An 11535-nucleotide genomic window follows, 5' to 3' on the forward strand; every position below is an offset into this window, starting at 1 on the left:
TAATTCTAAAACAATTTTAAACCACACTTACTTTACTATTATTTTACATTTATAATGACTTCATATTAATCTGTGACTACATGAAATATTTGTACTTTAAAAAAATTATTTGGCACACCACAAGACCATTTAAACCTACCCGGTCAAGGCAAAATGGGGATCAAAAAGTGGAAAAACTTCAAAAGAAATGACAACCAGTTTTCCCTGACTAAGATGCAAACCATAGAGGAACTTTGTGGGCCCTCGTCAAAGGGCCTAAGACAACATTCCCAGTTTTCCCCTCTGATGACATCCCCACACAGGCTAAATTCAAAGTGCTGACATAGAGACAATGAGTCTGCAGAAAGGCTTTGAAAAGTGAAAAGGCATCTGCTGCCTGCCAGGAACAAACTGTAGCCCCTATGTGCAATGGGAGTGTGTCATCATGTTATAATTAGCACAGCAATTGCTCACTGGATGAAGCAATGTGCAGAACACTCAAAATGTATTAGTCCTCAGCCTATGCTCAAATGCCACTCTTTACTATGATGGTAACCCCCAAACCTACACCATATACCAGAACTTCTTCTAAATCTCAATATAACAAAACATTAAACACTAACAAGTCTCCCTATTTATATTCATCTTGCACAAAGACACATAAAATAACACTTAATTTGAACATTTTCTCCCTCTGAAAAGTCAAAGCATACTGGGAACTAGAAATCATCTGCTTAGTTAGCTTACAGCACCTTTAAGGTCAGCTGCTAACAGCTAAATTAATGAGACTCACAAGAAATAATGACACAATAAAGGCATTTTTTTATTGTCATCGAATGATAATGTACAATCACAACTATTTCAGAGGCACAAAGTGTTTTTGATCATGCAAAGAGACACGGTCCGGCCAAACATGATGGTTAACTTTAAACAACGTAACCTGAAAAAGAGCCACCAAAACCTGAGCTCACTCATACAACTCTGATGACAGCTTTTCATTACACAACCAATGACAGCAAACACAGATAAGGTCCCGCCAGGTCAAGTGAGGTTACAGGTGTTTTGAGTGAACGTATCATGAATAGAATGGCTTATTTTAGCAGTGCATTGAATAGACGTTGTCTATAAATGTCCCATACAATATTAAAGACTCAAAAAAACAGGTGAACCTATGTTAGGACGGATGAGGTTTTAAGTGTCTCTCAGCATCGACGCAAACATTATGGAGTCAAAAACACAGAGGAACAGGAACTACAAGAACTACAAGTGTCTGGTCTAAATTTGTGATGGGGCCGACTGTTTGTTCCATCACCAGTGATTGAGAACCTGAAGATGTTCAGGACTGAAGATCTGAAGACAAAGAAAGGATACAACAGACAGTGATTATTAAAAAGCATTCATAAAGACTAAAGGCTGCACATAATGTGGACATCATTTCAGTACAGATTGCAAGACATAATGACAAATACTGTAAATACTATAAGATTTAATTACATTTGGGTCAATGACATGATGCTCATTTTTTTGTCTGGATCAATTGATGTATGTTTCAAACATACATTAATCTTCCTATTGCATTAGAGTAATTTTTGACCTGGAATAGACCATCAAAACAAATTTTTGGTGGCGTAGTGGCTAAAGCACAGGGCTGTTAATCAGAAGGTTGCTGGTTCTAACCCCACGGCCACCACCATAGTGTCCATGAGCTCCGGGGGGATTGTCCCTGTAATAATTGCACTGTAAGTCGCTTTGGATAAAAGCATCTGCTAAATGCATAAATGTAAAATGTAAATGTACATTTTTGGGCCGTAATGAAAAAAACAGTACAAAAGTTTCACCTTAGGACTTTCTGGATATTTTACATCTAAGAATCAAACCTGACCTAAAAATATAAAAAATGTTCTCAACTTTAGCCGCAAGCCACATTCTGTTCTCTAGCTCCCCCATCTTCTCCACTGGGTACTGCATCTTTCCCACACATTGCATATTTTCCTCTAAAACGGGTTTGTGTGCACATGCTAGGGCTGAAAACGAAAAATTTGGCTAAAATAATGGCATGCGAGAGCAGCACTGCAGCTCGCGTCTGACTGAGGAGAGGAAGAATTACACAGATCAGTCCAGATGCACTCTAAACTTTCCAAACAGCTTCAGGTGATGTGATGTAGATCCCAAAGTATGAGGGGATTATACAAAAATACCAAATAAGTAAATACAGAAGCACTCTCGTTGTGGAATAAGTGGAGCCGGAGCTCTTTAAAGGGAACACCTTAAATGCAGTTTTAATGCGCTATAGATTTATTAAAGTTTAAATAATACGGAGTCAGATCATGTAATTAACTTCAAACTCTGAAACTGGCATTTCTCTGCGTGTCAGCGCCTCTTCTATGAGTTGTGCAAATGTCCCGGTCTAAGGGGGAGAGATTGCAACTGCACCGGCTGATGAACACTGTGACAGGGATGCTCGTCCCGAACGCACACGCTTAATGCAGCTAGACTATAACGTGATGGCTCGCGACTTATTGAATCATAATATATATCACTGTGCATTTCTTATCGTGAAGAAAACTGGCAATACGCAGCTTTATTAATAAGGGAGAGTTTGTTTTTGTGAGTTAAAGATGGATTGAAGTTAAAAAAATAGGTGAGAGAGGAAGTCTTCACCCCATTATACACTGCAACAATATACTTTTATGATTTGTTTTGGCTTGTTTTCCAAAAAAATATATCTAAAACTCATTTAAAACAATGTACATTTACTTTAGCAGCTATACTGCAGGAGAAAAAAATTGTTATCTGAGAATATTGAATATAATTAAAAAAAATACAAATATTTTAAAATATCTAAAAATCCTTTAAATAAAGATGCATTCACCTGAGCAGCAGCATAGAAGATTTACTTTTAGAGAATAGATCTTGAATATAAGTATATTTTTATTTGTCTTTACTGCACTCGCAGAATTATAAACAAGTGAAAAAAATACACTTATATACAAAATACACTGTATATTTAAGATACATTCTCTTAAAGCAAGTCTAAATTTCTTATATGTTGCTTCTCAATTTAATGTATCTTGTTTTAAGGATTTTTAGACCATTTTAAATGGAAAACAAGCCAAAAACACTTGATAACAATATTATTATTTTTTTGTGAATTTCTTTACTGAACTCATAAAAAGTATTTTTTTCCTTTAATTCAGTGAATGTCATTTAGTGGTATTTTTAAAAGATGATTTTGTCTTCTTTATTGTTAGTAAGCACGTTTAATACAACCTTTTAAGTCGGGCACAAGCTGAATAATCGGTTAAAAGCTAATGATTAATCGGTGCTTTAATCGTCTTAACCCACACACACACGTATGTTTTGCTATACATATGAGGACATCTAATAGACATTCATTGATTTTATAGCAGGCTAAAGATATATTCTATCCCCTATCCCTAAAATGTCCTAACAAATGGGATCTCTAGCACTTTTACTATACTTGTGAGGACATTTTCAATAATTTGGCACTCAAGTATAACAAAACACACACACACACACACACACACACACACACACACACACACACACAGTTTTGAACAGTAAAAATAAAATAAGTTTACTAACATGATTTTATATGATAGGGTACAATGGGGCTAAATGTAAGACAGTGGGAACATTAGTGGGAAGGAATTTTGACTGAGGATAGAGATTGAAATGTACTCAACTTGTAACTCTAAAATGCACACACTGTTGTTTTATATTTCAAAAGTGATTGAAATAAACGTAAATTGAGGACATTTTCATTATACACTTACAGGCCACAACAAAAAAGGGGCGTCTTTAGTGCAACTGTCAACTAATCAAGAGTTTCTGCATTTTTAATGGTTTTAAATACGGTCAAAAATGACCCGAAGGACTAAAGAAGGCTGCAGTTTAAAAACTTAAGTTGAAAATTTTTTGAAAGGAAAGTACTATATCTTTTAAATGATGGTTTAAACCATTTTGCATTTTTTAATCATTAAATCGTTCCTTCTTGAGGTTCTCTTGGTTAGTATCATCATTTTCTCTCTTTGTCCCTGCTGTTTTTTTGCTCCTGTGCATTTAAGAGTTTTATGTAAACATTCCCTTCTCATGTGAAACAATAAACAGTGCTTTGTTGCACTCATACACTCGTTTCTGGTTTACGGTCGGCCAATATGTAATTAGTTCATCACTGATAACCTTCCCTTCCACCAAAGCTTGAAATCTTATTTGCACATTGCGCCAGGTTTGACGTCACTGATGCCAAATGATAACGTTTTAGGTGAACTATTTCTTAAATCCAATTCTTCTTACCTTCACTGTTAGTCTGTAGCGCCCCTCCAGCATCTTCTTCCTCTATATCCTTCCTGCCTCTTTCAGCTTGCCCACCAGATCATCCACCGTCTCCACCTTGACTCCAGCTAGTCTCTGAGGAGGTTCATCTACCCGAAGCACCTCCAACCTTGACGTCACATCCACCCCCAGGTCTCCAGGCTTCACGTTTGCAATCTTCTTCTTCTTAGCTTTCTGCAGAAGCACAAAAAGAGAGAGCCATCATAGTCATATCCTTGCACATAGGGAGCAACATACAATCTATCCAACACCAATCATTTCATTCTCTGAAAGTCTCCCTGTGTAAATGGTGAGAAGGTCACTGTACCATAATATTAGGCAGCGTGGCATATCTGGGCGTGTTGAGACGGAGGTCAGCGGTCACTACAGCTGGCATTTTGATCATAATGGTCTCCAGTCCACCATCAACTTCTCTCACCACTTTAAGCTGGTCTCCCTCTATGGTCACCTCTGATGCAAATGTTCCCTAAAAAACAAATGAATGAATGATTATTAATGGTTGAACTTATATAGTGCCTTTTTAACCTTAGCGGTATTCAAAGCACTTTACAATGCATCTCATTCACCCATTCACACACCAATGATGGCAGAGCTGACAGCAAGGCACTAGCCTGCCATTGGGAGCAACTTAGGGTTCAGTGTCTTGCCCAAGGACACTTCGGCATGTGGAGTCGTGTGGGTCAGGATTTGAACCACCAACCCTGCGATTAGTGGACAACCCGCTCTACCACCTGAGCCACAGCCTCCCAAATATATACCAAATAACTGACCTGTGGCCAGTCCAACAGTGCTGCTGTCATCTGCCCAGTTTGATTGCAGTCATCATCTATAGCCTGCAAGAGCATCATTACCATGATCAGTATTTCACTGGAAGAACCTCTCATGAATATTTATTTGAAATATACAGTATAAAAATATATTTGAAAACAATTCAAAATGACTTTCAGCTACCTGTTTACCCAGTATGATCAAACCTGCTTCTTCTTTCTTGGCCAGGGCAGCCAGAATCTTGGAGACCTGCAGGGGACCAAGCGTCTCGTAGTCTTTTCCAGAAACTTCCACATGAATGCCGCGGTCTGCTCCCATGGCCAGAGCCGTCCGGATCGTCTCCTACAATAAACACATTTCCACAATGCTACAATGACCATTTAGTTTAATGAACATGGGTGTCTATTATCATATTGCTCTTGCTGCCATTTTAGAAAAGTAATAAGCTATGAGAGGTTGTACATTACAGTGCATTTACCAAAGATTTACCACATAGAACCATGGTCTTTTAGACTACATTTATGGTGCTTTTATGACATATTTTTTGTGAAATAAATCAATTTAATACCAGTAGTATTAACTGTTTCTTACCATTACTTGTTGAGGACCACAGCTGACTGCCACAACCTCCTTCACAAGCTTCTTCTCCTTGAGTTTGACGGCCTCCTCCACTGCGATCTCACAGAAGGGGTTCATCGAATGCTTGACGCCATCTGTGACCACTCCTGTGTGATCCGGTTTGACTCGGATCTGAGGTGAACAGAGAGAGTGATTGAAAGATAAATGTCTTTTATCATTATTTTAATGTTGATTCCATTATCAACATAAAATGAAAGAACAAAATGGTAAATGGAAAATTGTCTGCACTTATATAGCGCCTTTTTAACCTTAGCGGTATTCAAAGCATTTTACACTGTGTCTCATTCACCCATTCATACATACACCAATGGCGGCAGAGCTGCCATGCAAGGCGCTAGCCTGCCATTGGGAGCAACTTGGGGTTCAGTGTCTTGCCCAAGGACACTTCTGCATGTGGAGTCGCGATTAGTGGCCGACCCGCTCTACCACCTGAGCCACAGCCGCCCACAAAACCATTTAACCGCTGTTGAGGTCTATGGTTCCCAATAGAAATGCATGTAGGCAAATGCTGAAATTTGGCACACTGATATCACTAGCCTCCACTCAAAATTTGGGGTCTCTAACTTAAACACTCTAGCGCCACCAACAGTTCAAAATTTCACTTAAATTTCAGCTTTTGATGACTTTTGAACCTTTTAGAAACAAAATTCCTTTTTCTTCCTTGGGTCATGCCAAGTTTCAATAAGTTGCATCATTTTTAAGCCCCACCCACTATATTGTTCATCATTTAAAATGATCCGGGGGAAAAAAACGAACAACTACTTTTTCAATCTCCTCCTAGACCATATGTCCGATTCACTCAATATTTTGCATGTGTCATTCTAGGGACAATTATGACCAAAATGTTTTGAGATTCACGATCATAGACCAAACTTTTCTCATCATCTGCATCAACAGACTCGACTGCGAGTACACCAAAATGGACGTGAAGCTGTGCCTTTATCATATTGATGCGAAACTTGGCATACGTCTCCACAAGCATGACGTGAGAGTACCTGAAGAGTTTTGGCACAGCACCTGGCAAGAAATATGACAAATTGCTATTTTAGCTTGTATAACTTCTGAATAGTTTGACCTAAAAATCATGAAACTGTTCTCTTTAGATTCCTTGGGGCATACAGAGTCGAATAATACCAATTTACCATGGTCTACCATACTTCCTGTTGAAAACCTACTTTTTCAAACTCCTAGGCCATACATCCGATTTGCGTATAATTTGGCATGCATCATGTAGGGGCACTTATGATAAAAAGTTATGAAAACCCTTTTGATAGACCAAACCGTTCTCGTCTAACGCATAGACAAATTAAATGGCAAGGTGCCAATAAGAATCTGAGACTGTGTCTCATGAATGCTTTGGCATAATGCAAATGTGGCATTTTGAACAAGCCCTGGCAATAGCATACCATTTTGTGACCGTGCCACCTATTGGTCAATAGTTATAAGCACTTGTGTTACACTACAAGCCATTAAATTAATGTATTTTTTCACCACTCTGCTTAAAATCATCACTGGAATTCTTAATTCAATCAAAATGTTTGCGATTGGTGTGGTTGGCCATATAATTGCTGCTTGCATTTATATTCATTGTATGATTATAACCACTGTACAGTCTTTAGGTAGCTATATTACTTAAGAGACTGAACAACAGATTTAACTACGGTCAATTCTTATAATCAATAATAATATAATTCTTTTGTTTTTTCCATTTAAAACTACTGAGAGGCTACACGTTGACCTCAAATGACCTGCACACATAGTATGCCAAAGGTGGCATGGAGGACACAGACAGATCCAGATACCACGTTGTTTCATAGTCCAAAACATGCAGACAACACAAACTGATCAGTCTGTGACCCCAGCGATATACTCATGTATAAGGATTATTAGATCATATCTGAACCTCCCAATTTGAGGATAACTATCAAAAGCCTACAAACTATGACAATAACCAGCCCACTGTCTATTTTGAAATGCTTTGAGTGGCACAGACTGTTCAGATGAGCTGTTATGACTATTATGATGATATTTGACAGTGTATTGATAACCAGACCTGACAATCAGCCAATCAGTGAGTTACGTAACAGCAAATCACTTTTTGACCTCTGGTTGCTTGATACTTGCTGACAATTTCTTGCAGTAAACCTCCATCTAAAACTATTTCAAAACAGCATTATGCATATTCTTCTATTATTATGCATTCAGTTTTAATGACGTCACATTAATTGAGCGACAACATGGTATATTTGTACTTCTAAAAATTCATTTGACATGCTTCAGGAACATTTAAAATGAACAAATCAATGCAAAAACGATGATAAATAGTAGTAAAAAATATAAACTCCCTAAAATGTACACTTGCATTCATATAAACTTTAACCTAGAATTTTTTTTTTTTATAATAATAATTAAAAAAATAAAAAAAGGCCATGGAAATGTTATGCCAGAAATGTTTTAACAGTAAAAGACCAAAAACACCAAAACTAGCCAATGAGTTTTGCCTCCAGATCACATTATCATATCTGACCACATATATTTATATTGCTCTTAGATAACTAAAGCTGAACAGGTGAGTTTATGTGAAATCTGCAGCCCTGAGAGTGAACACAAAGCTCATTATTGATCTTCAAATCCATAAGGCAATGTATTTTGTCTATTTACGTATGATTTTGTGTAAGTAAAGCAACACAGCCCGTATATAACACTGACCTTGATCTAAAAGTTCTGTTCACATGTCTAACCACATTCAATAACACCGCCGGTCAGCTCTCTTCGATGACAGTTCTAAGTAGGACAACTGGATATTTTCTAATAAACAAAAGCATTTGCGAGTCTTCAGTTAAAGATAAACTCATGTTTACCTTGACAGCATAGTCAATGACCCGTTTAACTCCGACCAGAACTCGAGCGCTCATCGTGAATGTTCAGCTGTCTGCTGGAGAACCGCCGGAACAAAAAAACGTCAGTAGAAAAACCGAGCCGTAGCGATATTGGTGTGACGCCATTTGGGGCGGGACGTTAAAGCACTCCCATCCCCTGAGCCAATAGAATCGTCCAGATCCGTGAGCTGTCAATCAAACGCAAGGCTTTGGCCAATCATGTACTCCGGGTGCTCTTACAACTGCGATCGGACTGAAACGACGGTAAAACTCGTTCCTTTGATATGTAGGTTAAAGGTCGTGTGATTGTTGTTTCTAAACGCAGCGATGAGAGCACATCTAGAGCATACTACTATTAAATTACCTCATTATAAAAAGTGATGGGAGAAAAGAAGCTTTCAGAAATCACGAACTGAACTGAATCAATTGCTTTGCAAAACGATTCACTGTTTTGCAGTGATCAAAACAACGCACGCTTTTTAAAAATAAAGTTTGTCCTCATACTAATTAAATTTTTATTGTATTTTTATCCTCCTATATTAAAAATCAATTTATGCTTCCAATATCTAACATCGTCTGTAAGAAATAAACACACACATGTAAGCGAGAGGATTAAAGGATTTGAACTCATGATATACAAAACAAGTCTAAATTGATTCCCAATAGAGTGCAACAGTTTGGATTCGGAAGTTAAAATCACATTTTTTCCCCCCATAGATGAACTGATTTTCACGTTATAAACGTTTATCAATGGTATATGCTTCCGTTGAAGCCATCAGTCAACGTTATTTCAACTTCACTGTTTAAAATCGTGTTTAGTTGTGGAATTCCTGGTGAACAACTACACTACCCATAATCCAGCAGTGAAAGATCCACCAATCAGAGAATAATACAAATAAATGAAATAAAGCATACCAAAAATGCCCAGCAGTGACCACCCACTCCCGTGACGCACTGTGAATGATGAAGTCATTCTCTCTTCACTCTCAAACTGCTTATATATTTATACATATATATGAATATTTTTCAGTAAATGTATTGTTACTTATAATCTACTAACTAATAACTACTTCAAATCAACAGTTTTATATATTTTCCTCATTGTTTTATCAGATTATGTCATTTGCAATGCTTCATGGGATTGCATTGGGATGGGGTTCATTCCCTCATTAAACACAATAAGTTCACAGTCTTGTACCTTTGTATTTTGTCCAATTTTCAAATACGTTTTTGCTTAAAGGGCACCTGTTATGCCCCTTTTCACAAGATGTAATTTAAACCTTTAGTGTCCCCAGAATGTGTCTGTGAAGTTCCCTACAGATAATTTATAATATCATGTTGAAAAAGCCAATAATTGGGTGGGAATAAAAACAAGCTATTTTTGTGTGTGTGTGTCTTTAAATGCAAATGAGCTGGTGCTCCCATCCCTGTATCCAGAATAGTTTTGACATCTCTGCTTTAGATAACTAGACATCATAAGCTGTATGACTGACAGCGAAAATAGTGGTGTTCAGCCCTATATGTTTAAACCGAGTCAGACACTGATGAGGGAGAGACTCCGTCAGAGAAGCAGGAAGTTTCCGAATGGTTGTTTGATAAATGTATTTATTTGTAGTAGAGTTTTTTTCAGCAGTTTTGCAAGGATGGATGAGCAACACACACACACACACACACACACACACACACACACACACACACACACACACACACACACACACACACACACACACTGTAGTGTTTCCATGTTTTATGGGGACTTTCCATAGACATAATGGTTTTTATACTGTACAAACTTTATATTCTATCCCCTAAACCTAACCCTACCCCTAAACCTAACCCTCACAGAAAACATTCTGCATTTTCAAAAAACATAATTTAGTATGATTTATAAGCTGTTTTCCTCATGGGGACCGACAAAATGTCCCCACAAGGTCAAAAGTTTCGGGTTTTACTATCCTTATGGGGACATTTGGTACCCACAAAGTGATAAATACACACTCACTCACACTCTCACAAACACACACACACACACACACAAATACTATGTTGTTACAATGTTCGCTATGCGCTATAACAAAACAACACACTCAAACAAACATGTTGAACATGTTGCATAATGTTCACTTATTGGTACAGGTGTGGCAGTGTACAAAGCTTTGAACAGAATCTGCGAACAGCTTGTTCTGAGACAGTGCTTATGATTAATGGGGATTAAAAAAAAAGTACTGGGTGGATTTTTATCATTATAAGGTGGTTGTGTACACACACACTGCCAACACACATTTATGTTCAAACACCATGTAAATGTGAATTTTGCATAATAGGTCCCCTTTAAAATCAAAGTTTGTAATGTTGTGATTCACCTCGGAGCTGGTTGTTTTGAATCATGGCTTAGAACTCTTTTATAAAGGATTTTATGAAAAGTCTGTGGAAATAAATGAATGAGAAAAATATCTCTGAAACCAGACCACTGAAAAAGTGGACAGGCACTTATGTGCTTTATTGATTTAGGGCTACACACTCAGGTGCAGACGCTCAATCTGTGTTATATCCAACACACTCTCACAGAGAAATCGTCAGGATTCGTACGACTTTTCTAAATTTGGCTAATTCGTATGATATCGTACAACTACACTCCTTTGAATTCCTATGACTTTCACTACAGCCGATGACGTCGCTGGACATCGTTTCCATCTAATACGTGACGATTACTTGCTTCTTTCACACACAACAGCTTCCTGTCATGTTTACACACTCTACTGATTGGTAAAGTTTAGATAAGGGGTTTGGGTAAGGGTATAATATTAATAAGTATGTCCTTAATGCCTCGTGCGTGTATCTTGCGCTTACTTCTGCATAAGACATCCGGGAATTTGCACGTGATGAAGTCGTATGAGTTTATGGGAACAACATC

General features: G+C 37.7%; 1 protein-coding gene across 1 annotated transcript; it reads right to left on the reverse strand.

Moving 5' to 3' along the window:
- Positions 1–787: 787 nt before the first annotated feature.
- On the reverse strand, positions 788–8718 carry LOC127657752 (electron transfer flavoprotein subunit beta-like). The gene is made up of 7 exons (XM_052146632.1): positions 8604–8718; positions 5695–5853; positions 5287–5445; positions 5106–5168; positions 4643–4801; positions 4297–4509; positions 788–1329 (listed from the first exon to the last, which is right to left on the reverse strand). The coding sequence occupies exons 1-6, from the start codon at positions 8655–8657 to the stop codon at positions 4339–4341; spliced, it is 765 nt and encodes a 254-aa protein (XP_052002592.1). The 5' UTR covers positions 8658–8718; the 3' UTR covers positions 788–1329; positions 4297–4338.
- Between the last annotated feature and the right edge of the window lie 2817 nt (positions 8719–11535).

Source organism: Xyrauchen texanus, chromosome 17 (genome assembly GCF_025860055.1).
Source record: "Xyrauchen texanus isolate HMW12.3.18 chromosome 17, RBS_HiC_50CHRs, whole genome shotgun sequence".
In the NCBI taxonomy this organism is placed as follows: domain Eukaryota; kingdom Metazoa; phylum Chordata; class Actinopteri; order Cypriniformes; family Catostomidae; genus Xyrauchen; species Xyrauchen texanus.